We start from the raw sequence: 27,231 nt of genomic DNA, 5'->3' as shown, positions 1-27,231 counted from the left end.
TTTAAATATTACTTAATTATTTAATATGTACTGAGATTATTTTAAGTAGGTAGTTAAAGGTAAGGTACCTAATTATCGTATATTCCCACGATCATAGTCGATCAATGTATTAATTCATGTAATTTTACCTAAATGTATGTAATAATAAAAACACATACCGTATATAAATTATAATTTAATTTGAACAAAATCACAACGAGTATGTTGTATGTTTTAAAATACAAAATATTTAAAGTTAGATGTTCACTTATCAGTCTTTAGATACAAATGATACAATCAATAGGTAACATTTGGTCAAATTACTTAGTAGCAGGAGTCTAGTATACACGAGGCACTATAGCTATTAGTAGTTAGTGTAGTTATTCTATTCATGAATCGAGGTACAAGCTATGTGTTACCTCATTACAACTAACCTACCTGTATAAGTAGGTATCTAATTTAAGTGAATAGAGCCGTTACTTCCTCAATACTTTTATTCTTCGTTTCGGGCAACTTGAAATACGTAAATATGAAGAAGAATATGAGGAAACCTGTATAAGGCAAAAATAAATAATTTCCTAGTGCATCCTTCATGGGGATGAACGTTATGCCGACGATGAAGTTGGCGAACCAGTTGACGAGCGCGCCGATGCTGACCGCGGCGCTGCGGGCGGACTGCCCGAACAGCTCCGACAGGATCATCCACGGGATCGAGCTCGGCCCCACGCCGAAGGAGGCCACGTACAACAGCGTGAATATAACAGCGAATATGCTCATGGTTTGGTTATCTTCATAAGTAAAGAACGCTACCGTCATTAGGACCGAAAACAAGGTCATACCGGCTAGGCCGCCGAGCTGCAGCGTGCGCCGGCCCAGGCGGTCCATCAGCGGAATAGACACCAGCGCCATGATGAATAACATACTGCCGACGCCGATAGAAGCCAAGCGGGCCTCATCAGCCTCGAGACCGGCGCCTTCGAAAATAGTGGAAGAATAATACAAAACAGCATTGATACCTCCCCACTGCTGTGATAAATGCATAACAATACCGATTATGAGCGGAGTGCGCAGGGCTCGGTGGCTTATTAAATCCCAAGCGGTAAACTTTTTTTCTTGCTTTTCAGCTTTGTCTTCCGCATTCATGTCGTTAATTTCGTTTTCAATGTTTGGATGGCCTCTAATTTTAACAAGTGCCGCCCTAGCCTTTTCTTCATCACGAGTTGTGAGCAAAAGGAACCTCGGCGATTCAGCAGTGAAGGGTACCATCACGCATTGAAGTCCTGAAGGAATCAATGCGATGCCGAAAAGCCACGGCCAGCCTTCATCACTCCCTAATATAGCATCTATTCCTAGAATTTGTGAGAAGATTAAGCCGAAAGCGACTGCCAATTGATTGACTGTACCAAAAGCCCCTCGTAGGTTTAATGGGGCCACTTCAGATACATAAGTAGGCGACACAGTCGTGGCAAAACCGCAGTTGATTCCGATAAGGAATCTACCGATAATTATCATTTCCACTGAACCTGCGAGCTTGCTGAAGGCCATTAAAGCGGCCGCGATGACACCAAATGCTGCATTCATGAGGAGAGCATTTTTGCGTCCATGTTTCTCCGCAATCCAGCTAGCGAGAGGACAGCCGATCATCCCTCCCACGGCAAAGATGGAAACAATGATGCCGAACAGAAAGGAGCTGCGGGTTTCATCTGTCTGGTACTGGTCTCTGATGAAGGTCTCGATGAATTCGCGCGGCGCGTTGATGACGCCCGTGTTGTAGCCGAACTGGAGCATGCCCAGCACGGCCGAGCTCACCGAGTACAACAGTGGACCTGTTATTTCCTTGGCCATCTTCGTCACGCTCGGCACTCTGGGAAAAAACACCACAACCATTTATATTTCAAAGTGTATTTTGTGGTAAGCATGTAAGAATTAAAATCACAAAATTTTAAGGATCTACCTGGTAGCTAGCTACCTTTTTTCGAACGTTTTCTAATTGTATCTCCTTATTTTGTGTTTGAAATATAATCTTTTGTTTAATGCGATCAACGTAGTAACGTTTATTGAGGAAGAGTAATTCCTCATCAATATTTTCATACAATTTTTTCCACACACCTGTGGCGAACCTTTTTCGGTTGCTTACCTCCGCCTGCGAAGCAGGCCGCTAAGTCGACAATTCATATTAGGTGTCACTTTGATTGTAAAAGATTGCTTCTTGTAATGTCAGAATAAATTGAATACGCTTTAATTTTACTTGGTTAATTATTCCTTTGAATCTTAAAATAGGAGTCCCACACACCCAAACACAATTTTTCACCACACCAACACAAGGAAAATATCAAACATAATTTTTAAGAAAAAAAAACCAACTGCTATGGGGGCCAGTGAAAGATTATTGTTGATTGTGCACTATGTAGAAAAGGAGGTAAAACCACCCACTTTTCTACTAGCATTTTGTTTCTGTAAGGCTCGCAGTTCTAACCTAACCTAACTCTTGTTCGGTTCTGTGAGGATCTCAGTTCAAACCTATCCTAACCCACTTAACGGCGCATGCGGTGCGGTGTACGGGGGTTTGGGCGGGAGGGGCTAGTAAGATATTATTGGCATCATCATACTTTATATCTACATTTTATGGTAGGTAATCATAGTGGTTCATTTAGTTAAGGTATCATAGTGGTTTTCCGGGTCAAGTTCCGGGTCCGAGTCCTAGTCCGAGACCGGGTGCGAGTCCGGGTCCGACTACGGGTCCGAGTCCGGGTCCGAATCCGGGTCAAATATCAAATATCAAATATCAACATTTATTCAGCAAATAGGCCACAAGGGCACTTTTACACGTCAACATTGAATTTACATAAAAGCAAGAATAATAACATCAACAATTTTATAAAATAAAACTAACAATTCAATCTAACGTATTACAATTACTAAGAGATGTATATGGTCTCTTAATGTCGAATTACATACAAAATACAGATAAAAAAACACACACAAAAAAATCTATAATATTTAGGTCCGAGTCCAGGTCCGGGTCCGGGTCCGGGACTGAACCGCATCCGGGTATGAGTCCGGTTCTGGGTCCGAATCCGGGTCCCAATCCACCAAACGTGTACTATGCGTCGTTGAAGAGTTCTGTTCTGGTCATCATCAGCAGTTCCACTTCATCGAATGCGACAGTTTTTAATGTAAATGGTTGATTTTATGATGAAAATACAAAAAAATCTATACGTATGCCTGTAATATTTGAGGAGTTCCCTCGATTCCTTATGGATCCCATCATCAGAACTCGAGCTTGACAAAAATGTGGCTTAAAAACTTAACTTGCTTAACAAACATAACGAAGAGGAAAATCGCCAAACGTGAACTATGCGTCGTTGAAGAGTTCTGTTCTGATCATCATCAGCAGTTCCACTTCAAAAAATGCGACAGTTTTTAATGAACATGCTTGATTTTCTGATGTAAATAAAAAAAAATCTATACGCATGCCTTTGAGATTTGAGGAGTTCCGTCGATTCCTCATGGATCCCATCATCAGAACTCGAGCTTGACAAAAATGTGGCTTAAAAGCTTAACTTGCTTAACAAACATAACGAAGAAGACAAATCGCCAAACGTGAACTGCGTCGTTGAAGAGTTCCGTTCTGATCATCATCAGCAGTTCCACTTCATCAAATGTCACTTTTTTGGATGTATATTATGCTTGATTTGTTGATAAAAACCCAAAAATCACTATATGTATGCCTTTAAAATTTGAGGAGTTCCCTCGATTCCTCATGGATCCCATCATCAGAACTGGGTTTTGACAAAACAGGACCAATCTGTATGCATATACATACAATCAAAAGAATAATTTTCAAAATCGGTCCAGTAATGACGGAGATATGGAGTAACAAACATAAAAAAAAAAAAAAAAAAACAACATACAACCGAATTGATAACCTCCTTCTTTGAGATTTGGAAGTCTGTTAAAAATCAAGGCAAATCGATTCGGAATTAATGTTATTAAATATTTATCATTCAAAATAATCATTTAAAAGTCAATTCTACCAGCCAAAATAAGAAAACAACTCAAATTTAGCATTTGGAAAGGTTAAGTTAGCCCACACACACACACACACACACATAATGTTTCTCGTCAATTTTGGAACAATCATGACAGCCTTTACAAACTGTGGGGTGATGAAAACATTAAATATTAATAACTAGATCAAACGAGTTGAGGTAGGTAATAACTAACGGCGCGATTCGGGAAATGAATTAGAGATTCACTAGATATGAAATAGTAAAGATATGTGACGTTCCACAGCAAAAGGTACCATTGCCCCGGCTGAATATTGGAGCGGCGTTAATAATAGCGTAAGCGCCAGCGGCCATAAGGTACCTTTTTGTCGTGGAATGTCACATATCTTTACAATTTCATATCAACTGAATCTCTAAATCATTTCCCGAATCGCGCCGTAAGTACTCCCTCTATGTAAGGGACTAGATCGTAGCTTTGTAGGTAAGGTAAAGGTAAAACACCAGCATGGAGCTTTATGAGAACTAGATTTACATATTTGCAGTATTGGTCTGCCTGATGGAGACCGAAACTTCAAAGGCACTAGACTGTCTAGACTGGAAGGAAGAGGAGAAAGGAACTTGATACCAAGGTACTGCGAGATGTTATACCCGTTACCTTACCTACGTTGATTTTCAGTATGCAAATATCGAAGTGGCAAAGTTGCCATATGTTAGAGAATTGTTATGAAACCTCTACAATTCCTCCACTTACATACTTGTGTCAAGCCCTAATTGCTTTGACTTTGACTAAAACACCATCACCACACTGAAACTTCGCGATCGTCACACTAAAAGCACATTAATCAGTAAGTGAGGACAACTTACAGATGAACCGCCTATTTCGGCCAGATGCCGGCTACTAATGTCTAGAAAAATATCAACAAGATCTAAGATTTGCTAGTACGGCGTTAGGTAATCTATCTTATCAGTATCACTGTTATCCATATGGACTTCTTTCTATCAAAAGATTATTTGTGAGAGTATCTGCAATCTACATCATGATGTAGATTAAGAAATCGCATCAAAAACCTTCATTGATATCGGCTAATTCGGCTAAAAATTACATCTATCTATATCTAATATCTATCTAGGGTAATTCGCCAGTAACTGGCGGGTTTTAGTAACTGGCCGCCCTAAACTATAATAAAAATGGATTCTATTCACTTATAAAAAGAATTCATTTTAGTATAGTAAGGTTTCAATAACTGGCCAGCAGCTAACTCGCCACCTTATACTAAAATTAATTCTATTTTTAGTTTCGGACATCCAGTTACTAAAAGTGGCCAGTTACTGGCGAATTACCCTTTATCTATAGCCCCCTCCAGACTATGCGCGTGAATCGCGGGCGAAGCCGCGAACGCGAGTGTGGAGTCGATTTCGCTGTCTGCGAAAATCGACGCCACACTCGCGTTCGCGGCTTCGCGCCGCGATTCGCGCACGAGTGTGGAGGAGGCTTATCTTCTAGACATCTTATACTTAGGACATACTGAAAATTCCTGGACTGGCCACTTAGAAAAAATAATTCGTCTCATATATTAGACCACTCAAATCTTACAAAAAAATTTTATAAAAAAACAATGCGTGATGTAGTTCTATATTTTTTTGTATGTTGTTTGGAGTCCTTGGAGGAATGTGAAACTATGTTTTGCAAGCAAAAAAAAGTTGTGCTCCCTGCGTAATTTGCAAAAAACTGCAAAAATTTCGGAGTTTTTTCAGTATTTGCACTTTTATTATAAAACTATGGGTTTTTAGTCAAAACATGCTATGTAACGTTAAAAGAACATTAAATTTGGAACAATTTAAGCCCATGTACAGCGCCGCATATTAAATAGTTCATGAGATATGGAACTTTAAAAAAAGGGTATTTTTTTCCTTAGAATGAAATTTTTAGTTTTTCCTATATTTCAGTACAAATATCGGCCCAACCGCTCATATTATAAGATATATTGCGATGAATAAAGTTGTAGCCACTTTAATTACCTTTCATTTAAGTGCAAGAAAGTGTCAGTAAGTTCTACAGTTCTCTAGTTATCGTAAAAAAATGAAATTGCTATAATGAGGAAGGCAACTAATGTATTGTTTAAGGCATTGTCAAAATCCGTACAAAAGGCAGTACCATCGTCGAGAATGCCATCTACGATTAGCTTTTACCAGCCTTCTCCGATAGCAGCAGAGCGATGTTAGAGATCAACCATTTTTAAAATGCACTCCCCTCTTAAGCACTTCATTCATTCAGTAATGAAATCAAGATACAAACTGTAGTTTGGCTTGTTTTTAGGCTCCACTTTTTGATCGTAGCCATTGATTGTAGTCCAGGATACCGATTCTTATTTAAGAGTTAGTTCTTGTTTTGATACGACCTTGACGATAGTTCACGGTGATTGGCGTGGTGTTGACGAAACGCACCGGAATCACTGAAAGTTGTATCAATAGATATCTAGCTGTCGCTTTTTGGTGCTCTTGAGTGTACTGTGAGTCGTGTTAATACAAGATCACGATAATATCCTAACCACAACAAATTGATACATCAGAATCAGCTACCATTACCACAGAATAAATAATAGTACTAAGTACAGAAGACTCACTCTCTAACAAAACGCGTCTGTTACGATCAGCACAGATATGGCCGCTGGCAAACCCCAAAATTGGGGCCGAACGGATGCACTTTTAGCTACCTGTAGCAAAGCGACGAAATCGCGGAGTGAGACACGCCTGCCATTACTCACGCTAAGTATATGTTTGTGCTATAGGCATGTATGTGACTCAGTCTTGGCAAGTTACCAGTATATTATAACTTCTTCAGTGGTTTACCGTATTTACACGTAATATTTATTGCAAATTCTTTTCCAATGGCTGTTAAAGCTAAATGTATGTGGAGCTACTACTCAGTGAGTTGTCAATCCACGGGTTGTGACTATAAATACCTATTTCAGTCTTTACTCTATAAATGTATTTATAGTCTGGACCAATTAAAAATAAAAATAATTGCACTAATTTGTCAATAGAAAATACGGCAAATACATATTGAAGTTTTTGAGTTACGAATTGGATATTTAATTACCTATAACTAAAATTTTGTAAATTATTTGGCATAGTACAGCAATCTGTAATTCGTAACCAAATGTACCTATCTCAATGTTAACATGATTAACTAATTATGCCAAAAGAATGTCTCATTGCTAGAAAGTAACAAATGTATGCAATCTGCCCGGCTTGGCAGATCATGCATCATGTTAACATACACTTATCTATACCTTACTGAATAAAAACTAGTACATACTACGTGTTTCGTTTAGTTCTTCTTCTATTCCCGATTTGGTTTGTCAATCTATACACCTGTTTATGTAGTTAAGACTCGTAGTAATAGGATATTGCTAGTTAAAACCCGTGGATTATAACTCAAACGTATACCTAGAGTGAGTAATGGTAGCTGATTCTGATGTATCAATTTATTGTGGTTAGGATATTACCGTGATCTTGTATTAACACGACTCACAGTACACTCAAGAGCACCAAAAAGCGACAGCTAGATATCTATTGACACGACTTTCAGTGATTCCGGTGCGTTTCGTCAACACCACGCCAATCACCGTGAACTATCGTCAAGGTCGTATCAAAACAAGAACTAACCTTTAAATAAGAATCGGTATCCTGGACTACAATCAATGGCTACGACCAAAAAGTGGAGCCTAAAAACAAGCCAAACTACAGTTTGCATCTTGATTTCATTACTGAATGAATGAAGTGCTTAAGAGGGGAGTGCATTTTAAAAATGGTTGATCTCTAACCTCGCTCTGCTGCTATCGGAGAAGGCCGGTAAAAGCTAATCGTAGATGGCATTCTCGACGATGGTACTGCCTTTTGTACGGATTTTGACAATGCCTTAAACAATACATTAGTTGCCTTGCTCATTATACTTAGCAATTTCATTTTTTTACGATAACTAGAGAACTGTAGAACTTACTGACACTTTCTTGCACTTAAATGAAAGGTAATTAAATTGGCTACAACTTTATTCATCGCAATATATCTTATAGTATGAGCGGTTGTGCCGATATTTGTCCTGAAATATAGGAAAAACTAAAAATTTCATTCTAAGGAAAAAAATACCCTTTTTTTAAAGTTCCATATCTCATGAACTATTTAACATGCGGCGCTGTACATGGGCTTAAATTGTTCCAAATTTAATGTTCTTTTAACATTACATAGCAAGTTTTGACTAAAAACCCATAGTTTTATAATAAAAGTGCAAAAACTGAAAAAACTCCAAAATTTTTGCAGTTTTTTGCAAATTACGCAGGGAGCACAACTTTTTTTTGCTTGCAAAACATAGTCTCACATTCCTCCAAGGACTATAAACAATATACAAAAAATACAGAACTACATCACGCATTGTTTTTTTATTGTAAGATTTGACTTATTTGATTCAGAAACTTTCAGTATGGCCCACGTAAAGCCGCGTCTGCATGTCATTTTGTGTGTTTGTATGTTCGCGATAAACTCAAAAATTACTGAGTGATTCTTGAGGAAGTTTTAAGGTGTATAATTTGCTAAGGGTTTACCCTCGAGAAGCCGGGGCGGCTCGCTAGTTAAAAATAAAACCGTTAATTTAAGTCGCGCACCGAGGATTCAAATAAAGACGAAGTATACTTATTTTGACTTTGTGTTTGTCCGAAGTCAGGTCCATAATCGGACTTTTAGATTGAGGACGGCAGACCTATCAAATCTTGAGAGCGCGAAGTAGAAAATGAGCATCCGCGTGTACAACGCCATCTATCGAGAAATCAGCTCACTAATACGCGCGGCCTAAATGTTGTATGTTTTTCAGGATTAAATCCTAGTGTGAACGAGGAATAATCCTCGTGACTACATATTGTTTTAAAGGCCGTGCCAGGATGAGCTAAGTGATTCTGCCCCCACGGAGTTTGGGCTTGTATTAGTTTAAAAAAAAATATTTTTTGTAGCCAAACGCTTTTAGCGTGCGTCATATACATACCTACCTATTGTACCTACATTTACTAAAGATGATATGACATAAATTACATTTTCATTATGTCATAGAAAATAATACTGACAAAAATTTTCAATTTTTTTTGTACTTCCTCGTTAGAGACCGCTCCAATTTAAGTATTCAGCACTGATACACCCTTGTCTATTTCAGGCAGTCTCGCTACGAAAAGTACTGAGGTTGACTGTAGTAGCATGACAAATACTTACGAACGTTTCCGAGAAAATACGATGGACAACAATGCACTACATCTGGACAAAAATACAACATATATATTAAGTAATTGAAGGCTCGTAACGCATAAACTTATGAATAAATTAAATAATATAAGAGGGTACCTAACAGAACGAACAGCAAAAGGCAACCAACGGGGATTAAATGAAACTCGTCATTCGGTAAATAAATTATTATTTCATATCAACAAAATTACAATATAAGGTATGTTTAATACCTATCTGTGAAATTTTCCTTATTCTAATTAATAATTATCATTCGATTCGATTAGATTCACAATGCGTATATTACTAATCTGTATTTGATTCTAAAGACCCGAGATTGCACTTGAACTTTGATTGGGACTAAATCGATCCTATTATATAATAAAAATAAATAAATGTACAGATGTATCTACCGTCGGAAAGTATCCAAAGTAGTAAAATACCGAGCGGATAAAGAAGTAAAATATAAACTGTCGCTGCAACAATCATCTGTCAAGATGCTGTGGCCAATGATGAATTTTATCTCTTGTAATTTTTTTCTCAATTTTCCAACTTTTTGGAAAGTTAGAAATGTTGTGAAATTTATTTACCTCTAAAAATTAAGTTAAAAATTTCCGGCTCAGAGTTCCTTAACTCTTTTTTAACTGCTTAATTGCTTATGGTGACGTGAGCAATATAAAATAAATTTTCATTAATTTCAATAATGATTAATAACATTACGAGTTACACGAAATAAATAGTGGCGGTAAAGAAGTTAACTGCCCGGAATAGAAGAGGCTTTACAGACTTTGTATTACAAATTGAGAACAAACCATAAAATTAGTGCAATTAGTCAATAGGTTTTGTAACTAATAACTAATAAGAAACAGTAGAATCTACATAATTAATAGGTATAGGTACCTATATAAGCTGATATCTGAGGCGTGATCAGAATTAACAATACAAGCAAGACGTACGTTTACGTACATAATACCTATATGTCATGTTATCCCATGACACGTATCTAAACATACGATAGGCATCAAAAGTTAGGTCAACTATGTTGTAACTAAGTACTGTTTTTATTGTAAGTATTATTAATACCGTCACCGACATAGCCCACCGGATTAGCAAGCTGAAGTGGCAATGGGCAGGCCACATTGCACGCAGAGAAGATGGCCGATGGGGTCGAAAAGTGCTCGAGTGGAGACCACGGACTAGCAAGCGCAGCGTAGGACGTCCACCCACAAGATGGACAGACGATCTTGTTAAGGTCGCCGGAAGACGCTGGATGCGGGTCGCTTCCAACCGGCACGTATGGAGGTCCAAGGGGGAGGCCTATGTTCAGCAGTGGACGTCTTATGGCTGAGATGATGATGATGATTATTAATAAAACAATTTTTTATACGTAAGATTGTTTTCTTTCGTGTACTCAATCATTCTTAGCACATTAAAATGGGAGTACCTAAATGTAATTGTATCGATATTTCTGATTGCATCTCTGATGTCACCCATGCTTAGTAAATTCTAAGTAAGTAAATATTAAAAACTACCATTTTCATAAAAAGGTACCTAATTAAGTTACAATACGTATGTGCAACAAGTCAAATTTGATTAAACTGCAAAACGTAATTCAAGACCAAAAAAAGTAAGACAATGTTCCCACTGCAATAATTTGTTTGTAAAATAGTAAATTCCTTTTTGATAAATAATCACTCTAAGATAATTTATTTATTCGTAATTTAACTCCCACAATTTAAAAAAGTGCTTTTATTTACTTATTTTTACATAAATACAAGACGCACTAGTAAAAAAGTGGCAACATTTCTTAATTTTTTGGTCTTGAATTACGTTTTGCAGTTTACATATTTGTATGTTTTAGGTACTATGTGTACAATGACGTTGAATAGTTTTAACAAAGTATATCTTTGTTGTTTGTTTGTTTGATCGAGTGTGAATATTGATGTGCCGCTGAAGTTTCAACACAATTGCGAAATTTAAACAAACGAAAGCTTCAGAAACTCCTTATATTTTTGAATGGAGATTAAAACTTTCCACTAACAAAATAAAATTTGCGTCTAAATATTCCAGAAATTTCTGAGAAGATCTCTAAGAGGAACTTATTTTTATAATTAACACGATCCCTATCTTCTCTACCAGGTAAATGCAAAAAATTCACTGACAATATAAGAATAGCACTTTCCTCATATATAAGAGCAAAATGCATTCCCCAAGACAACTTTCAAGGTTTGCGTAGCGTACATAATAGGATTAATAGGTATGTACTTAAATACGGTACTGTAATAAATAGGTACCTGTAGGTACCATTCCATATTGGATAGGGAAAATGTTAAAATCATCAGAGACTCCCCACTCCCCGTTAAAGCGATCCTATATTGGGTGAAAGAAGAAAATTATCGTCGATAGCGATGAGCAGTGACTCGAGTGGTTGATAAACAAGTAGTTAATCGAAGATCAAGTGGTCAGCCCTTATTTTCTAAATTCGTTATTGGCACTAAAGTACTCTAGGACGGTGATCGATTTAAAATACAGATGGAAAGACAAGTAAAACGTATTCAAAAGTTCACAACAAAACAAAAAGTTAAGGCACTGTAGAATCTTGTCACAAGATTCTTGTGACAAATACCTACGTAAACATTAATACTCATAAAAATAGAAAATATTAGAAAATCTACAACCCTGGCATCAGAAACATTAATATCAAATAAAATAAATGTGTAAACGGGCAAGATAAACAACAAAAGATTGGTCCTCTTAACGTATTATTAAACAGACCAAAATTGCCTCGCTATAAGAGATGCATTATTTAACAATAAATAATTCAAACATATCCATTTCATAAATGAACATAGATTATATACAATAAAATTTCATTTGTATTATCACTTATACCTTATACCTAAGTTTAAAATGAGATTAATATTGTTTTACATATGTAAATATTTACTTAATTTCAAATAGGGTCACTGCATCTAGCTAATAGTTTACATTACCTAATATATATAAATATGTGATCCTTACAATGACTAACAATATACCCGAGTAAGTACTTAGTATTTTCAAATATCAAGTAGGTAGATCTATAAATGATTATAATAAGTGCGATGTTCAGTCTTCTTAAAATATGCAAAATCGATAGCCAGAATATTGTAACCGTACTTAACCCACTGCCTTAATATACGGCTCGCCTTAGTCCGTACTTAACGGTGAAACGCTGACATCGGTTAATTGTTATTCCTTTACGAGTAGATTCGCGCTGACCGTCAGGACAAGAACGAATACAGCATAATATGTGCCTATACATAGAGCTACCCATAACAAAAAGAAGTTTCGCTTACAATTATTCAGGAGCTATCACAATTTTTAGTGTAATTAGACTTTTTACAATATATTTTGGGCAATATTAAGGAATGTGTCATAAAACTAGTATCGACTCAGATTTACTTCTTGAAAAATGCAGTTACTTCCTCGATAGTTCTGTTCTTTGTTTCAGGCAATTTAAAATACGTGAATACAAAGAACAATATTAGAAATACCGTATAAGGCAAAAATACATAGTGTCCTAGTGCATCTTTCATTGATATAAATGTGATGCCCACAATGAAATTGGCAAACCAGTTGACGAGCGCACCGATGCTGACCGCGGCGCTGCGGGCGGACTGCCCGAACAGCTCCGACAGGATCATCCACGGGATCGAGCTCGGCCCCACACCGAAGAACGCGACGTATAACAGCGTGAAGATAACAGCGAATACGCTCATTGTTTTATTACCCTCGTAGGTGAAGAACGCTATCGTCATGAGAACTGAGAACATGGTCATGCCAGCTAGGCCGCCGAGCTGCAGCGTGCGTCGGCCCAGGCGGTCCATCAGCGGAATAGACACCAGCGCCATTATGAATAACATACTGCCGACGCCGATAGAAGCCAAGCGGGCGTCCTTGGGCTCGAGACCGGCGCCCTCGAAGATAGTAGAAGAGTAATACAAAACCGCGTTGATACCTCCCCACTGCTGTGATAAATGCATGACTATACCGATTATGAGCGGAGTACGCAAAGATTTGTCTGTGACCAAGCCCCATATGGTAAATTTCTCTTCTTGTCTTTCGGCTCTATCTTCCGCGTGCATGTCGTTGATCTCGTTGTCGATTTCAGGGTTACCTCTAATTTTAACAAGCGCCAGCCTAGCTTTTTGCTCATCACGGATCGTGAGCAAAAGAAACCGGGGTGTTTCGGGAGCGAAAGGCAACATCATGCATTGCAGACCGGAAGGAATTATGGCAAACCCTAGAAGCCACGGCCAACCTTCATCACTGCCTAATATAGCATCTATTCCTAGAATTTGTGCGAAAATTAGGCCGAAAGCCACTGCTAATTGATTAACTGTACCAAACGCGCCGCGTAGTCTCAACGGAGCCACTTCAGACACGTAAGTCGGCGAGGCAGTAGTGGCGAAGCCGCAGTTGATTCCTATGAGGAATCTGCCAATTATGATCATTTCCACTGAACCCGCAAGTTTGCTGAAGGCCATAAGAGCTGCCGCGACGACACCGAATGCCGCATTTATGAGTAAAGCATTTTTGCGTCCGTGCTTCTCCGCAACCCAGCTAGCTAACGGACAACCGATCATGCCTCCCACGGCAAAGATGGAGACAATGACGCTGAACAGAAAGGAGCTTCGTTCGGCGTCAACCTGATGCTGTTCTTTGATGAAGGTCTCGATGAAGGCGCGCGGCGCGTTGATGACGCCCGTGTTGAAGCCGAACTGAAGCATGCCCAGCACGGCCGCGCCCACCGAATACAACAGTGGGCCTGTTGTTCCTCCAGACATCTTTGTCAGCTTTTAGCACTCTGAAAAGAAGTAAAAGAACTAATTAAGACTGGTTTCATATCAATACAAACGGCGAATTATTTGTCCCTACTTTAATCTAGACCTAGACGGAGACTACCAGAGTTGCAAAGATAAACTAGAAATGTTTTATAGCTTTATTCGCATTGGCGCTGTCTAATTTTCGAACAAAATTCCGTTTTTATCAACCATTGATCAGAATTCGTATAAATATTTTACGTCGTTTAACCGATTTTATCTTCGGCTATCAGATCTAATTAATTATCTCATAATTACCACTAGGTATATTACCGGTACCTTTAATAAGTAAGAGATAAAAAAAAATACTTATTTTATCTAACCATTCAATAACTTATTGCCGGTTTAAAGTGTAGGTGAAAAAGCGAACCTAGTTTATAAAGATACTTCTTTATTTTAGCGGTCCGTGATTTGCATAAAACTATATGAGTTGTGTTTCCTATGCAATCAATTGTTTGTGATTATAGTGATTCCTAGGTAGTAGGTAATATTCTCGTAACCAGTAGGTATTTCTATCTTTTGGTGATAACCACCAATAACAATTTGGCGTGAAAAGTGTGGAGTTTTTTTATTTATTGTATGGAGCGGAACCAAAACATCCAAATATCGCAAGAAGCGCAATTAAAGAGGCGTAATATCCTCGCAGATGATTACATGACGAATTATTTATAAGTTTTTGACAGACTGTTCATGGGTGCGGATAAAAAAAATCGTTAGTCATTTGTTAGTTAAGTGACTAATTGAACCTATTATTTTTTTTATTATGAATGGGCTTACTCGTGGCCACAGACTAGCCGAGGCGTAGACGTGGCCTACGATGGAGCGAGCTCGCCCAGAAGGTGCCTGTTCACTCTTGATTTGAAGGTTGCCGGGTTATAAGAACACGGAAATATAGACGCCGGCAAGGAATTCCTTAAGGTAAAAAATAAAAGGTAATTTTGTTAAATAATTAAAATTATTTAACAAAATTACCTTTTATTTTTCACGTGTTTTTCCTGAGCGCTTTGATTATGATTATAATAATTGTTAATAATGTAGCAAAGTAATATTTCCAGTAAGATTGGTAATATAAGCGGTTATTTTTTTTGTTGTAAAATAGAGGTAACTATTATATATTATTTAAGTAAAACTCTTTACCTATAGGTATAAAATATTATACAATTAGATATACAGATATTATTCATAACAGCAAAGGGCCCAATAAAAAGATAGAAAAATGGAGCCAAAATTAGGTGTTTGGCTAATGTTAGAAAATTAAATTTTGTAGAAATGTATTATTTGCCACTTAATATAAAAATATAAAATGAAGCACTCAATTTGTTTTGACACTTCCGAAAAAATGCAAGTAGCTCCGTCAAAGCCTGACTCTTCCATTCCAATTTCCCGCTACCTTAATTAAATTTTTATGCAAATGTCGTAGCACTTTTGCAAATATGAATGAAAAAGCTTTTGCAAAAATTTCACTGTTAGTACAAACTTTTATCGCTAACTGTACTTTTCTTTCCACATGCAACTAACACTCATCGAGACAATTGTTGCAACCCCAACCAAACACATTTTGGTATGAATAATTTTTCGGTTTAGACTCGCTTGTGCGCGACGTTGACTAAAAACAAGTGAGTCTAAACCGTAAAATTGTTTAATGTTATTCTAAGTAGTATGTCTCACAATTTGTTTGCGTGGCTTTGGTAATATTTGTATGAAGTATCCTACGTATGAAGCTGAAAAACATCTCTAACACAGGCTGTATTATGTTAATGAAGTTAATGAAAGTCGATGATGACGTAATGATATTACAATATACCTATGGCGTGTCAGACAGAATTTACGACGAAGCGATATTCGCAATTAATTAAGTATAGGTATACCTACATATTTATATAATGGATAATGTTGATGAAAGTGTGCTATTTTACTTGTTTTTGTTAATACACAACGTATAATTTTAATGCATTCAGAGTACTGCCAGCGTGAGCTACGTACGTACGCGTTTGTAGCCGTAACGATTTTTACCGCTTTCCCCTACGAATAGAGATCCCGCCTAGCGGGTCACTGGCAATTCATTAGTTTTAATTTTAAACTGTTTTCTGTATTTAATATAAAACTATTAGGTAACTACTGTAAAATCGGTACTCTAGTTAGCGTCATAGATAAATAAGCAAGCTTAGAGTATTAATTTCATACATAAATAAAAACGAATTTATAATATTCAAGCTTAATTTTTAAACATGTTTTAACTTCATAAAATAATAATGACAAACTAATACTCTGCTTTCAAGTAAATATAAGTTGATACGTTGGTGTTCCTATTTTTTGAAAATAATATCTATTAATCAAGAATTAAATTCGAACCTAGATCGTGACCGGACAGCTACGAGTATATACAGGGCGTCCCACGGCGATGCCACATGGAGGGAAAGTACCTTAAATATCATAGATAGCATATTTTGCTGAAAGAAGACTTCATTTTATTTTTAAAACTTAGTAAAGTTGCATTCATACTTTTTTAATTTTTTTTGAAAAAAAAATGTATGGAAAAAAATTATCGCGTCATTGGAGGAAAAGTACCTTAATTATTGTAAATGAACATCTTACTGAAAGAAGACATTATTTCGATTTAAAAAAACAAGTTGAATTGCATTTTAAATAATTTCATGGTTAAACCGGGAATCGAACCCGCTACACGAGAAAAAAAATACCTTGTACCAAAAAAATAATTCTCACATTGAAGCCTTTCGATCGGTATGACAAAGCTACAAGGTATTTTTTTTTCTCGTGTAGCGGGTTCGATTCCCGGTTTAACCATGAAATTATTTAAAATGCAATTCAACTTGTTTTTTTAAATCGAAATAATGTCTTCTTTCAGTAAGATGTTCATTTACAATAATTAAGGTACTTTTCCTCCAATGACGCGATAATTTTTTTCCATACATTTTTTTTTCAAAAAAATTAAAAAAGTATGAATGCAATTTAACTAAGTTTTAAAAATAAAATGAAGTCTTCTTTCAGAAAAATATGCTATCTATGATATTTAAGGTACTTTCCCTCCATGTGGCATCGCCGTGGGACGCCCTGTATAATTGTTCTTCCTTGTCCCGGCCACAAGTAATCTTGCTTGAAGAGAGCAATTATATGAGCATTCAGTTACAGTTAGTTGTTTATTACCTACCTACCTTGCACGTGCGGATTTGAAGTATACACAGTTGGCCTAGGACAGTTCAGTTCATATGTATGGCAAGGTGTTCAGTTCAGTTCAGTGCATACCTATGTGTACAAATTTAACATGACCCTAATACAGATTCGTGCTCTAATTTCGGTAATCCTATTTTGGTACGTGTCAAATAACTTAAAGTACAAATCTTGCTCCAATCATACGCTTATGTCTGCAGGTTGTTTTGATCATAACCTAACTGGTTTGCGGCTTACGTGCGAGAGCTACCTACTTGTAATACGCTAATAAGTCGGTTCTGATAAAATTACTCTGCTGCTTCTTATATGATCGCTCAGGTGATCATTCGGTATAAAATATTTTCTGGGTAGGTATTTGCTTGAAAAAAATAAAACCTTATCCTAATTTGCGCTCGTCGGACCGCGCTGATGAGAGGGTTATACCTATATAAACAGTATAAACTATCATAATTATTAATTAGGTACTTATTACTTTATGCATTGACTCAACACCAGGGGCCAATTTGCTGTTTGACTACATCACAGTGATTGCAAAATAGATTTTTATATGCATCACAAGTGTAAACAATCTTTAATTATCGTAAATATTATAATATTAATAATTAGTATAGGTAGGTAGGTATGTTGCCTCCCTCCAGCACAGTAAAATGAAAACGATAGCTCAATATATCGATAAACCTTCAACTGTCACTCACCGAAACCAATTCTTAAAGACAAATCCAGGTTAGTTCGCCACGGGCTTGGGAAAAACCATTTGCAATCACTTATAAGGGAAAATGTCAAGTGCGGCGTCGGCGGCCGAGCGGAACGCACTGGCCGCGCGCGCCCGCACGACCAAACAACTTAAGACCCAACACATTCTGTCACAATTGTGATCTAGCGTATAGTATAAACTAGACCCAGCTATCTGTATTATTTATGTCCAAACAAGGGTCACACGTATACTGGCCCGCCTGTGGCGACTTGTTATGTGTAACTGAATAATATAGCCGAGGACACAACACCTGTTTATTTACCCATAGATTGTACACGACTTGAGTTTACGCGCCATTTTATGTACTTTTTAACAAAGTTGCTTTCTTGTACAAACAGTAACAACACTCTTAACTGCCCATCGGTGTACCTTATGCCTTTTGTAATAAGGTTTACCGATGGACAGTTAACAATGTGGGCGATGGTGCTCTACAGCCTACACGGTGTCGCTATTAGTACATTTCTCTATAGCCATTAGAAGGTACTTTTTGCTGAACATACAATGGCGGTCAAATTGCTTTGCCCTTCGTTTGTCCCTACTAAACGTCAACAAAACAAATCTAGATGTTTTATAACTACCTAATATCTACTACATACACACCAATTGTAATGTATGTAATTGTATGTCTGATGCCACAACGCTGAGCCTATGTGTATGAGCTGTATTGTATCGCGCTGCTTGCCCTGCGGTTACGATCACGCAACGAATGAGCTGCACTTACATAGGTACGTTAGTGGTAGCGACCAAATCTTTTCCAACAGTTGGTGAGGATACCTGAATTAGGTGTTTATCCTACCTAAATTTAATCTTTATTCTATTCGATATCATTTAAAAAAAACCGGGCAAGTGCGAATCGGACTCGCGCACGAAGGGTTCCGTACCATAATGCAAAAAAAAAACAAAAAAAAAGCAAAAAGGAAAAACGGTCACCCATCCAAGTACTGACCACTCCCGACGTTGCTTAACTTTGGTCAAAAATCACGTTTGTTGTATGGGAGCCCCATTTAAATCTTTATTTTATTCTGTTTTTAGTATTTGTTGTTATAGCGGCAACAGAAATACATCATCTGTGAAAATTTCAACTGTCTAGCTATCACGGTTCGTGAGATACAGCCTGGTGACAGACGGACGGACGGACAGCGAAGTCTTAGTAATAGGGTCCCGTTTTACCCTTTGGGTACGGAACCCTAAAAACGAAGAAACTGCCACAAGTTTGTTTGTACTATACTATTAGCTTGTGTAAGGAAGATTTTTATACTCTGATATCTTTATGAGTATGACACTTGACAAGTACGTACTACATACTATAATTAAACACATACATAAATACAACCTACAGCATCTAACTTTATTAGTTTTCGTTACATCTAAAAACATACAGAGTGACATAAAATGGAAGTACTTTGATTTGTATATGACATTACACTGAAGGCAGACATGTAATAAATAACCAGGATACTGAATGTAGGTAATAATAGATAGAGCATTCGTAGCAGCTAGTTAAGGCTCTTCTTGGACAGCTCGAATGTAATACTTATAATAAGAGGGCAACTGAGGAGTGTCTCTTCAAAGGACTTATTATCTCTCTATGATATTATTATCTCTCTACCATACAAAAAAAGCCCTTTTGAAAAGATACTCCACAACTATGGTCTTACCACAGGTCTTACAAATGAAAAATAGTTTAAGCGCCTGTAGCGTTTTGATAAGCTGTAGTTTTAAATATATTTAGTAAGTATAAATTATATTAGTCAAAGTTGTGCGATTTTTTAAAGTTGGAAAAGTAGGTTTACCAACATGTTTAAGTATTTATATTTTTACGATTTAATTAAAAATACGCCGTTATTTAAGTTAGCGAGACTAATTCACAAGCCGATGAAAAAGCACGGCTCTGATAATCGCAAACCGTAATAAAACTACGTGAATGACTACGTGAGGTGATAACTGATAAGATATTACTAACTAAAGAATTATTTAGTATTAATATCTTTGAATATAGTTGACAATCGCTCTCGCAGACTTCCAAGATACAGGCTCAGCCTAGTTTGGAGTCTGATAGATATTTTTCTGCACATGTATACAACTTTTATGAGAATAAATTATTTGTATTTGTAAAGAATAGTTAATGTAAAAAAATAGTAATGATTAGTTTTTTATTTAATTAGGTAGATTTATGTTGTGTTTTAGTCTAATTCTCAATTAATTCTGGCTATAGGAAACCTTACTGAACAGTATTTTACTTATTATAGACAAACTTGAACTAAGGGAAACAATATGATAATGGTGGGCGTCGCGAATGTCATCGAGGGCGCCAGAGACAACGAAAAGCGATTGCGGCTTCTTTCATTGTTGACCGACATTCCTATTGAATGCGCAAGCGAGTTCTCCGGCGAATCAATTTAGCTCGTGACTTCGAAAACGGAAGGTGAAAATACAGTGGTCATCCTGAGCTGTCGACTCGTTTGTGTGAAGAAAGGGATGGGAACGACGCCTGCATTCCGAGGCGATGGGTGGCGTGGCGGCGCCGCGATATTGCGCGCGTGACGCGAGTCTCCATTCGCACCCCGCGGCTTTAGGTGTGGGCACAGAATAAATAATAGTGCTAGGTACACAAGACTCACTCTCTAACAAAACGCGTCTGTCACGATCAGCACAGATATGGCCGCTAGGTGGCGACAGCGCCACGCGCGGCTTATGGCAAACCCCAAAATTGGGGTCGAACGCATGAGCTACCTGTAGCAAAGCGATGAAATCGCGGAGTGAGCCACGTCTGGTGTGGGGTGTGGTATTGAAAAGAACAGTGTTCCAATATATTCACTGATAACATAAAAATAAAATAAGAACTCTTCAATTATAGATATTTTTGCGCAAAAACTTCTTAATAGAAATCGATTTATTTATTTGACAAGATACAGTAGAATAAATATTAAAGTGTTAGTAATTTATTACAAATATTTTAGATTTAATATTTATAACATAACGTTGAATTACATACTCACATCATATAGTTGTACCTGTCATATGTACCTTCATGGCCGCATTTGCCAAAACCTATTTTATGTTGCATATCCTTCCTGGGTATCGCAAAGAGTGGCCGCCACATTTGCACGAATAGGTACAGCAGCTAAATGTGTTGCGAATATTAGAGAATACTTCATAAATATTGTTAAATTGTTGCGGGAAAAGTCACCATGGTCACTGCGAACGGAACGAATCTAAATAAGCATTATTTCCAGAACTGTTATTCCTGTAGCCTAACCAGCGCATCGCCTAAATCAATCCAGTAACAGAGGAACCTCCAGATCCGTAACAACTATCCGCAATCAAGATCTCGCTTTTCCTGGTTTTCCTGATGTGATTCGCTTGGTGAGCAATAAAGACAAATCCAGCCGGCAAGGCTGAGGTGACATCAGCTTAGTCGTTTCTGCGACGAAATTATCTGTACAATTTTTTGCGGACTATATAGCATTAATAATTATCGTACATAAACGTAAATAACTTTAAGACTTTGTTGTTTAACATGAATAGGTGCTATATCAAGGCGATTACCTACTTAGGTATGCGTATATGTAAACATTAAATGTGATGTGAGGCCGACTTGGTTGTTTTTATTTGCGCGAATTATTTAGTGGGATAAATAGTGACGCCAATATTAGAGCAGCTTGCATTCATGTCTTTGGCTGTCTGACATCGCCGCTTGCCACGATTATTACTCGGGTCAAACTAAGCTGATGTAACGCCTCTACCACGCCTGACGCCTGGTTAACCCCGAAAAAGAGAGAAGGGAAGTACTCGATATGTGCACGACTGGTGCTGCCCTCATTTTGGCGGAATTTCTACGTTAAACCTTATGGAGTAAAATTAGTTCAAGCGGCTGCCGCTAGTACTAATCTCGGACATTCCATAAGATTACCTGTGTTTGTGGCGATCAGCGCCACCGACTTCGCACGTTCCCAATACAGCGCCAGCGGTCTACGCTAAGCAGGCCCGGATTTCTGCCTAGGCTCACAACCCACAAGGCCCTCGCTCAAGGCTCAACGCAACCTAGCAATGGTTCTGCGACGCATGAAGCTTATTTTAATAGTACAGTCATTATAGATTTTGACCCGTGAATAATTAGTTCTTGGATTTTTTTTTCGTAGGTCACTCGGGGGGGTCACTGGGAGTGTAAATTCAAAAAGTAGGCTGAATCAGGCTCCTGCGTATATTCGAAAAATGTTTTTTTTCCAAAAAAACGGTTTTTCTTCAATAACTCGGCCATTTTTGATTTTACAGTAAAACTGTAAGGACAAAAATTGTAGGAAATTTGATTCTCTACAAGTTAGTCCAGTCATTATATCCAAAAAAACCGACCCATCCCGTGAATAATCAGTTCTTGGATTTTTTTTTCGTACGTCCCTCGGGGGAATCACTGGGAGTGTAAATTCAAAAAGTAGACTGAATCAGGGTCCTGTGTATATTCGAAAAACGGTTTTTCTTGAATAACTCGGTAATTTTTGATTTTACAGTAAAACCGTGAGGACAAAAGTTTTAGAAAATTTGATTCTCTACAAGTTTGGTCCTCACAATTTTTCTTCTAGGATCGATAGTTTGGAAATAAAATTTGAAAAAAGCGACAAATTCAAAATATTTTCAACATCTCGCTTATTTTCAACTTTACGACATAAATGAAGAGGACTAAACTTGTAGAGAATCAAATTCTGAACAATTTTGGTTCCCACCTTCTTTCCCCCAAAATCGATATATTAGAAATTAAACCTGAAAACGCGACAAATTCAAAATATTATCATTATCTTCTATGTTCCACGCTTTACGGCATAAATGAAGGGAAACAAAGTTGTAGAGAATCAAATTTTCTAAAAATTTTGTCCTCACGGTTTTACTGTAAAATCAAAAATGACCGAGTTATTCAAGAAAAACCGTTTTTCGAATATACACCGGACCCTGATTGTCTACTTTTTGAATTTACACTCCCAGTGATTCCCCCGAGGGACCTACGAAAAAAAAATCCAAGAACTAATTATTCACGGGTAGGGTCGGTTTTTTGGATATAATGACTGTACTATAAATGTATTCATATGAATAAAATGAAGATAAGATCGAAGATATTGTCGAGACTCGCGCCGTGCTTCCACATTGCTACACGCGTTATATTTTTAGGGTTCCGTACCCAAAGGGTAAAACGGGACCCTATTACTAAGACTTCGCTGTCCGTCCGTCCGTCCGTCCGTCCGTCCGTCCGTCCGTCCGTCCGTCCGTCCGTCCGTCCGTCCGTCCGTCCGTCCGTCCGTCCGTCTGTCTGTCACCAGGCTGTATCTCACGAACCGTGATAGCTAGACAGTTGAAATTTTCACAGATGATGTATTTCTGTTGCCGCTATAACAACAAATCTAAAAACAGAATAAAATAAAGATTTAAGTGGGGCTCCCATACAGCAAACGTGATTTTTGACCAAAGTTAAGCAACGTCGGGCGTGGTCAGTAGTTGGATGGGTGACCGTTTTCTTTTTGCATTTTTTTCCGTTTTTTTTTTGCTTTATGGTACGGAACCCTTCGTGCGCGAGTCCGACTCGCACTTGCCCGGTTTTTTTTATTATGCTCACGGTCATTAATCTGTCATCTGTACATAGGTCATAGGACCTATTGGTCAACTTAATAGAAAAGCTAATGTCTTATTCCTATTGGCGGCTAAGACTAAGGCACTTCCGGAGCGAAAGTCAAGGAATTCCAATGAATAAATAAGATTCCTTCAATGGCTTCAATAGACGACCTACTTTCCGGTCAGAAAATGCGATCATACTACTTTGATCACGAGACATTATTTATGTAGGTATTTTTACGAGTAAAACACCGGCCACGAGTATGTCGGGCCATGCTCAGTGTCGGGTTTCGTACGTTTAATTATACGAACGGGTCTACCGCGATACAATTTCATTATTTTTACGTTAAATTCTGTGAGCACAGCTCATGGAACTCAGCTGAAACATCGCTATCGTCTTATGCTACCGATTCGCGAGGAAACTATGTCGCACGGTCGCGTCGTTTTCTCGACTGTCGACTATCGCATATAGCATCGTGTACGAAGAGTAAAAAACACAAACAAAAATTTCAATAATATCTCAGTTGTTTACCAAATATTGTTATCGATATTATTCACATGAACTTTTATTATAGATATACTTACCGGTTAGTAATCTTGAAATGCAGAAACTTACCTGATACCTACTTGTTTACATACACGTTAAAAATATAATATGATCTTTTGTACCATATGAGGTACGGAACCCTCCATTATGCGTTGCCCGACACGAACTGGGCCGGTTTTTAAAATAGCATATATAGTATAGGTACATAGTACTTGTAAATGGATGTATTCCAAATATATTAGGTATAGATCTACATATTTTTTTTATAATTAGCTGCCATGTGGCTCACTATAGACAGTGGCCAACCACTAGGTATAAATATATAGGCTATGGGTACTGGATTCAAGGGATGTCACATGCGCGTAGTCAACCATTTGTAAAATTTAAAGTACACAGTTTTTTTGAAAAGCCTGATAATGGAAACTAGACACAGTAACACAGGGTCATTTTTGGACCGTAAGCCATATTGTGCGAGGTGATTAGGCAGGCCATAGTGAACAACTTTTTCTATGGGACCAACCTCGAAATCTTGGTTCAGAAAAGTTGTTCAGTATGACCTACCTAATCAAGTAATCACCTCGCACTATATGGCTAACGGTCCAAAATTGTCCCTGTAGGTATAACAATTCCTTAACATGTCACAAGTTTCTTATCTAAATTGCATTGTTAATTACTACAACAATATTGTGAAATGGTGGTGTGAATTCTGTAGATTAGACTAAACTTCACAGGTTTCACTAGACTTTGGAATGCAAACTCTGTACAGATATATTTGTTGCGCTTAATTTTTTCTGTTACTATTGATATTGATTGTGGTGACTGTACTTGTTAATTGTGTAGGCAAAGTAATTATGTTACATATTATTAGCAGTAAAATGGGTAGTATTTCATTAGTTATTTATGTTTCATATTATTGAACTCTGATATTGTATTGCACTTTTTACCCTCCTAAATTTTAATATTACCTTAAACATTCCAAATAATATGTGGGTATAGGTAAATTTAAAAGGAAACAGAATTTAAAAATATTAACTTTTAAGTTTAATTGTACACAAGGTAAAGTTTCTGGTGCCTCCATAAATATCGTTTTATGATAAAATATAAAATAAAAGTGTTTCAAATTGTAAAGCAAAATTATTGAATATAATAAATTTTAAGATCCATAATCATTCTAATCTCTAAAACTGTTGAGTAGTAATCTTTCAAGGCAGTGCCACAGGTAGACCAGGTACGAGGGTTGCACTGAAAATGTCGGGAATAGAGAATACTGTCGCATCTAGACAGTCAATCTTTATTTTAATGCATACTTAATCTCAAACTGACCACGCATATAAATTTTCTTTTGAAAGTAATCATTCTGTAATGCACACGGCTCATAATCCCAAAGTCCTTTTTGTATGGCGATTTTGGAGCCTTAGTGGTTTTGTATGAAATTCGTGGAGTAGCCAACGGAATTGAAGTTTTTTTTACATATATATATATATATAATATTTTTTTACTGTTGTCATATGAATATTTAGGAATGTCGAAATCTGCCGATATGCAACTTTTTTGGCAGTCTTTTTAATTAACAGCACAAATGCGATTTTAATTTTTGACGTCGCTTTGGAATGACATGCTTCTTTAAGATCATCTATGGGATAAAATGAAAGTGACTTTCATATTTAATTTTAACCGCAAACGAGCGTACGATGAACTCTAGTTCATAAAAAAATAACAGAAGCCCATTGTAACTTTTATTTGTTCGCTGAGGGCATATTGAAAACCGTTTAAAAATTTGATCGGAAAAATCACTTTGCCAAAAATTCAAATAATGTTCGACATACAATTTTCAAATTGCCAGTAATTCTTAAATACAAATGACAACCAAATGAAATATACCTTAAAAGTTTTATAAAGAGTTACATTTTTATAAATTATATGCCTCTTTCTATTATGTTATTTCTAAGTGTCCCATTCCCGAATATTTCAGTGCGACCCTCGTAGTGCTTACATAAAGAAAAGTTTAATAATGGTTAAGCATAATTATTCTAATAGGAATTTCATTCAAACAGAAAATTTATATGGGTTTACTAAATAATTTATTACTGGGTTATGGTACAGCAAAAACCTGAACAACATGTTCATTCCAATATCAACCAAACCTAATCACTTTGTAAATATGTTGTTTTACACGTAGCACAGTAATTTAAATAGGTACAATACCTTAAACAAAATCAGCCAGTATCAGGGATGTGACTCCGAAACCATAATATCACAATACTTCTTCCAAATAGCCATTCGGCGTTGTATACAATTTTAATTCAAGATTATTAAGCAAGTTAAATTATTCACTTTCCCTTCACAAGTTCACAATACTCATGCCGTGCAACGCAACGATCAAGCTTGATTGGTTAACTTCTGAATGAAATCAAGCCAATCCGATCAATTTATGTGAAATATCAAGTAGCAGCAAGTTGCACTATTTTTAGTAAATAACGCTTTATTGTAAAAAAGGCCTTTCAGCTCTGAATATATAGATAAATTTGATATATTTTTTTTTGCCACAATTTTAAGAATTACAGGAAGTGAAAACGTACCGTAAACGTACTTTTACTTAATTTAAAGCCATAACACACTACCGCACCGCACCAAGGTCACGATAGTGTGATATGGTTTTTAAAAAATAGATTCACTTTTTGTTTTTTTAGTTATTTTATTTTACTTACTTTGAATTGGGTAGAGGTAAGTACCTCTACCCGCCATAGCCTGAGTTCATCGACGCAGTCCTGCTATAAATGATTATCGACACTTCGTCCTCCGTTACCTTTCGTCGCTGTGTCACTTTCGTTTGACATATTAAAGAAAAAGATGCAAATAGCACAACTCGATTATGTCGTATTGTCTTTATGGGTTTGTATCAAAGTAAAGTAAGTATTAAATGTACATTTAAATTAGACAGCTCCCTGTAAAAATGCTAAGTACCTAATAACTTAATGTAGAGCTAAATTATCAAATAACTTACGAGATAACAAATAAAATTGA

General features: G+C 37.0%; 2 protein-coding genes across 5 annotated transcripts; both read right to left on the bottom strand.

The window, feature by feature from the left end:
* Positions 1 to 191: 191 nt before the first annotated feature.
* On the bottom strand, positions 192 to 1,850 carry LOC134677882 (glucose transporter type 1-like). Its single transcript, XM_063536321.1, has one exon. The coding sequence runs from the start codon at positions 1,822 to 1,824 to the stop codon at positions 439 to 441; it is 1,386 nt and encodes a 461-aa protein (XP_063392391.1). The 5' UTR covers positions 1,825 to 1,850; the 3' UTR covers positions 192 to 438.
* Positions 1,851 to 9,427: 7,577 nt separating this feature from the next.
* LOC134677862 (glucose transporter type 1-like) lies at positions 9,428 to 26,575 on the bottom strand. 4 transcript variants are annotated; one of them, XR_010100119.1, is made up of 3 exons: positions 18,004 to 18,201; positions 11,099 to 14,103; positions 9,428 to 10,852 (listed from the first exon to the last, which is right to left on the bottom strand). XR_010100119.1 is itself a non-coding variant. In XM_063536297.1 (2 exons), exon 2 carries the CDS (start codon positions 14,081 to 14,083, stop codon positions 12,695 to 12,697), a length of 1,389 nt encoding a protein of 462 aa, XP_063392367.1. In that variant the 5' UTR covers positions 14,084 to 14,103; positions 26,413 to 26,575; the 3' UTR covers positions 9,428 to 12,694. The 4 variants fall into 4 exon arrangements, 3 of the variants coding, with proteins under 3 accessions (XP_063392367.1, XP_063392378.1, XP_063392358.1); XM_063536297.1 differs by lacking the exon at positions 18,004 to 18,201 and adding an exon at positions 26,413 to 26,575 and having other exon boundaries at positions 9,428 to 14,103; XM_063536308.1 differs by having other exon boundaries at positions 9,428 to 14,103; positions 18,077 to 18,203.
* Between the last annotated feature and the right edge of the window lie 656 nt (positions 26,576 to 27,231).

The sequence above is a fragment of the Cydia fagiglandana genome, chromosome 2 (genome assembly GCF_963556715.1).
Source record: "Cydia fagiglandana chromosome 2, ilCydFagi1.1, whole genome shotgun sequence".
NCBI lineage: Eukaryota > Metazoa > Arthropoda > Insecta > Lepidoptera > Tortricidae > Cydia > Cydia fagiglandana.
This window is presented reverse-complemented; position numbering and strand designations above follow the sequence as displayed.